At 37.2% G+C, this 5,466-nt stretch overlaps 1 protein-coding gene across 9 annotated transcripts in view; it reads left to right on the top strand.

Annotated features, from left to right (window-relative positions):
* Caprin2 (caprin family member 2) overlaps positions 1–5,466 on the top strand; it is a 53,922-nt gene that overhangs the window by 29,254 nt on the left and 19,202 nt on the right. For all 9 annotated transcript variants that reach the window (XM_031383965.1, XM_031383958.1, XM_031383959.1 and 6 more), the window contains 3 exons: positions 737–859; positions 3,636–3,705; positions 4,781–4,845. In XM_031383965.1, the coding sequence (XP_031239825.1) occupies positions 737–859; positions 3,636–3,705; positions 4,781–4,845 (258 nt within the window). The remainder of the gene's footprint in view (positions 1–736; positions 860–3,635; positions 3,706–4,780; positions 4,846–5,466) is intronic.

Genomic DNA, 5,466 nt, shown 5'->3' with positions numbered 1-5,466 from the left:
GAAATCCACCTGCCTCTGCCTCCCAAGTGCTGGGATTAAAGGCGTGTGCCACCACCGCCCGGCCAAAAAGTATAGTTTTTAATTAGATATGATAAAATACTTCTTCATTACTATTGTGTATATATTACACATGGATCTATGTAGCTATATAGTATTTAATGTCTCTGAAATCATATGCATCTTAAGAATGAGATGCATATTTATTAATGTGATAATAGTATCTCTTGCCTTGATGAGAAACATATCGTTGATATGTGTCATAGTCAGTGGGTTCTTATCACAGAGAACAAATGGTAATAACTATGTATAATGAAACACTTCTAAGGAAGGCCTTTTATTCTGCGTCCTTTTAGAAAGACACTGCTTTAGCTGGGTCTGGTGGTGCATGCCTTTGCAGTACTCGTGAGACAGAGGCAGGTGGATCTCTGTGAGTTCAAGGCCAGCCTGGTCTACAAAGTGAGTCTAGGAGAGCCAGCGGTATTACACAGAGAAATTTGTCTTGAAAACCCAAAAAAAGGGGAAAAAAAAAGAAAAAAGAAAGAGACTGCTTTATGTTATAGAAAGATTTTCATTAAAGTTGTTTTGAAAGGGAAAAACTGAAATTAATTAGAAAATGGATTTATGTGAGAATTCCTACTGTGATAAATCTAATAAATATTTCCATCTGATTTCCTGAAGATGTACTAGTAATATAAGCTTTCTGGTGAGTCTCACACATGGTGGGTTTGTCTTGTAGGTACCTAAGCCCATGCCTCAGCCTATAGACTCTTCCTCTGCCTTTCCAAAGGATCCAGTATTGAGGAAAGAAAAACTGCAAGACCTCATGACCCAGATTCAAGGAACTTGTAACTTTATGCAAGTATGAGCTGTGTTATTTTATTTTATTTCATTTTTTGCTTTGTTTTGACTTTAGTCTATTTTTTGTTCTTTGACAATTTCTTACATGTATAGTGTATCTTGATCATATCCAGTTCAAATTTCCCTGTCTCATGGTCCCTTGTATCCACTTAACACTTTCCAGTCCTACCTTCATATTCTTTCTCCCCCCCCACAAAAAAAAAAACCCAACATAGCGTTTAGTTAGTGCAGTCTGCATGTGTTTGAGTGTGGGCTCATTTACCAGAGTAAAAGGAATCTACTCACAGCCATAGACTTAAAGAAAAGTGATATGTGTCCCATCTACTATGTCATGCCTCCCTCCCCTCATTCATGATAGCACCCCAGAATATATCAATGGGTGATAGCTCTTCACCTAGGGGCAGAGCTTCATGAGCCCCTGTCTCATCCATGCTGGAATAGTGATTGGCTTGGACTTCTGTAGATCACCAAAGCTTCTAGGAGTTCATGAGTGCAAAAGCTATGTCATATCCAGAAGAGAGCATTTCAGGACACGCCTCCCTACCTGGGTCTTGCACTTTCTATGCTCTCTTCTGAGATATTCCCTGAGCTGTGAAGGAGTTGATTTAAATGTCCCATCTAGAGCTGAGCATTCAAGTCACTCTACACACTATGACCACTTAGGAATTTATGCATTGACTGCTCCTTACTGCCAAAAAGCTTCTCTGACCAAGAATGAAAGTAGTACTAATCTGTGGGTATAAATATCCGTATTTAAAAGGCAGTTTGACCAACCTGGTCTACAGAGTGAGTTCCAGGACAGCCAAGGCTACACAGAGAAACCCTGTCTCAAAAAAATAAAAAAAATAAAAAACAAACAAACAAAAAGGCAGTTTGAAAAAAAAATCCATTTATCAAAACAGTCTTGGGCATACAGTATCAGGGATGAATTACTTCCTGTGGAACAGGCATAAAGTCATAAAGTTCAACCAGGAAATGGTTGGCTACTCCCATAACTTTCCTGTCACACATTTTGCCTGAGACATTTAAATAAATCTTAAGGCTGGGCAGGGGTGGTGCACTCCTTTAATCCCAGCACTTGGGAGGCAGAGGCAGGCAGATTTCTGAGTTCGAGGCCAGCCTGGTCTACAGAGTGAGTTCCAGGACAGCCAGGGCCATACAGAGAAAAAAACAAAAACAAAACAAAACAAAAAAAAATGAATCTTAAGTCATATTTGTGGAACTAGTAATGTGTGTATGAAACATTCTGTTGAAATTCTTAAGACTCTAGATCCCATTATGTAGAATGGTGTCCTGGTTCTACAGTTTCCTTGCTATCGGGGCAAGTTGTTTCACTTTCTGCTTTGTTGTTATAATTTTTTAATGTGAAAAAAATTGTAGTCTTCACTTCCTAAGTTTGTTGTGTGTAAAGAAATTAATTAAATATATCTGAAGTATCATGTGTATATGTGTCAGGACTGCTGTGGGGTTTTGGTAGATGTATTAAAACTGAGAACCTGTTTGCTGCTTGGTCTTTCCAGGTCCCACTGCCTAAAAAATTATGAGACACTCATTACCTGTCTTCAAAGCTATAGAAGATTGGAAACTTGTGCTAAATCAATAGTTTAATTGTGTAAAACACTATTTTCCCCTTGAAGACAGGATCTCCTTACTGTGTAGCTCTGCTAGCCTGGTTCTCACAATGCAGACCAGGCTGGTCTTGAATTAAAGAGATCAGCTTGCTTCTGCCTCCCAGGTGCTGGAATTAAAGGTGTGACCACCAACCCATTATGAAATGCTGTGTTTAATTAAATTGTATGACATAGACTCTTAGAAAATTTCAGAACGGCTTTATATTACTGAGGCCTGACTACTCAAGTAAATAAAGTAAATTTAAATAGAGGAAATAAGTCTTGAGCTTTGGATATAGGTCTGGGTGTAAACACCAGTACTGTTTCTTGACAGCTGCATAATTCAAATCAAGTTCTTTCTTTAATTTCCGGCCCTCTAGTTTGCAGAGTGAAAGATAATCTGATTATCTTTCATTTTATTTCAAGATAAATGAAAGAAGCAAGATGCTTTCTGCAAATTTTTAGCTTCAGTAAGCAGAGTCTGGGAGGTTTTCTTAAGAGAACCCTGATATATAGATATGAGAAGGGAATAGTTTCTCATCATAAAATGTTTATGAACATTACCAGCATGAAACAGTAAGTAGCTGAGATAAAAATAAGTAGATCTCATTTGTTAGGTATAATAAAAATTTAAGTTCAAACTAGACTAGACTAAGACTAACATTTTTATGCTTAATACTCAGATCAGGCTTGCATATCTAAATTGGGCCATAGAGTCCTGTTCTAAGTTTTTTGTTTTGTTTTGTTTATTTGGTTTTTTTGAGACAGGGTTTCTCTGTATAGCTCTGGCTGTATTGGAACTCACTCTGTAGACCAGGCTGGCTGGCGAACTCAGAAATCTGCCTGCCTCTGCCTCCCATTGCGCCACCACTGCCCGGCTTTTTTTTTTTTTAATTGGATATTTTCTTTATTTACATTTCAAATGTTATCCTCTTTCCCGGTTTCCCTCCCTCTCCGGAAACACCCTATCTCATTCCCCTCCCCCCATTCTAATTTTAGTACTTTACCCAATTGTTTTGACTCTTCGACTTGTTAACATCACATAGGAATTAGCTAGTTGCCTGCAGCTTAGCTAGCAACTTTAGTAATAGCTATGGTCAATACAGTGAACTACTTATTAAACGAATCATCTATGTTTCTTTTTGCTATCTAAAATCTTCTCTTTAGGAGTCTGTTCTAGATTTTGACAAACCCTCAAGTGCAATTCCATCATCACAGCTGCCTTCAGCTTCTCCAGGTAACCCACTAGGAACATAGTAATTCTAAGACTTAAACAGCTTTGGAGCTAACAGTCATTTCTTTTATGAATCATTCACTCACTCTAGATAGCTTAAGTGTTTGGTAATTTATTCTAGTTGTATCCATTAATCAGTAGAGTTACATAGGGATACATTATCATTAGGACATAAGCATCGTTCAGTAACATATTTACATTTGTTAGAAAATGTAATGTCCTCAGATGGGCAAATGAAAATGCCTAATAGCTGCTTTAGCAATTTTCCATGTTCTTTCTGGGATTGTGATTTCTGAGTACAACCTACTTGACCTTTGAGTTGTAAATCTAGTGTGGAGGCTTTTGGGTCATCCTAGCTGACAAGATTACTAAGTAATCTAAGTATCAATAATACTTAGAACAATGAATATCATGGTAATGAATAATGGAGCCCAAATCTAAAACTTGTGTGATGCTTCAAAACTTAGGGTTCTGGCTCCATGATAATTTCTCTTAGGTAAGGAATGACCTGATCAAAACTATAGTCCAGCTGTGGTAAGCATTGAACAGCTGCTAAAGACTGATGCTATAACACTGGTGGGACAAGGAGATCAGTTCACATCACAGTTAACAGAAGTGACTGATACTAATGAGTGAAACCAAATGGAAAATTAGGTAATTGTAAAAAGTATATTAATATGTATAACCACAGTGAGGAAATCCAAACAAACAGATGACCAGCTAAGACTTGTTATGAAGATTATGTGTATCAGTGACAACTCACAGTGGTTTAATCTTTGTCTTCCAGATTATTAGCCGTAATAATTTTTTAAGTCATAGTGTTTTTTTTTTTTTGTTTGTTTGTTTGTTTGTTTTTTGTTTGGAAGCTTTGGAATACTGGTTTTACCCATATAACTTTAGAACATCACTATAAACACATGGAATTAGTGTTTCTGACTAGTATTCAGACTATTCTCTTCAAAGTTGTAATATGAACCTATTTTTCTAATTGACACTTTCTTTGTAAAGAGTAAACTTTGTTTTGTTAAATTGATATGTATTAACTTTTCTCTACCCTTAATTGTTTGGTTTCCTTTAGTCTCTACAGTATCTGCAGAACAAAACTTGTCCAACCAAAGTGATTTTCTTCAAGAACCATCACAGGTAACTTCTGGATTAATTTGCTTTACTCTCTTCTTTGCTGTATTGGAGAACTTTTTACTTTGGCAAGAGTAATCAGACTTATTCTGATATATCTGATTGAGAAAAAGAAGTTTTTTTTATCTTAGACCAACTAGAAGAATATTTTCTGTGTGTGTGCTTGTGTGTGTGTGTGTGTGTGTGTGTGCGCGCGAGTACATGTTGTTATTAGTGACAACATCTCTTAATATGTAGCCCAGGATGACCTTGAATTCACTTTGTAGCTTAGGCTGGTTTAGAACTTGTGATCTTCCTGCCTCAGGAATGCTAGAATGTTGGCATGTGCTAGAATGATCAGTAGCATTTGTCTTTTAATATCTTCTAGGTGAGTCTGCATACCTACATTTAGAACCACTGTTCTCAAACACCATGTTTACTCACCAGTACTTAAAACTACTTCTGGCCACTCTACTTGAAGTGATAATTTGCAGTCAAGAGTAATTGCAACTTATAAATGAATCCTAATATAAAGATTTTGCCGGGCAGTGGTGGCACACTTCTTTAATCCCAGCACTCGGTGGATTCTAAGTTTGAGGCCAGCTTGGTCTACAGAGTGAGTTCTAAGACAGCCAGAACTACACAGGG

The sequence above is a fragment of the Mastomys coucha genome, unplaced genomic scaffold (assembly GCF_008632895.1).
Source record: "Mastomys coucha isolate ucsf_1 unplaced genomic scaffold, UCSF_Mcou_1 pScaffold20, whole genome shotgun sequence".
NCBI lineage: Eukaryota > Metazoa > Chordata > Mammalia > Rodentia > Muridae > Mastomys > Mastomys coucha.
The sequence above is the reverse complement of the archived record's forward strand: the minus strand, read 5'-3'. Positions and strand labels throughout refer to the sequence as shown.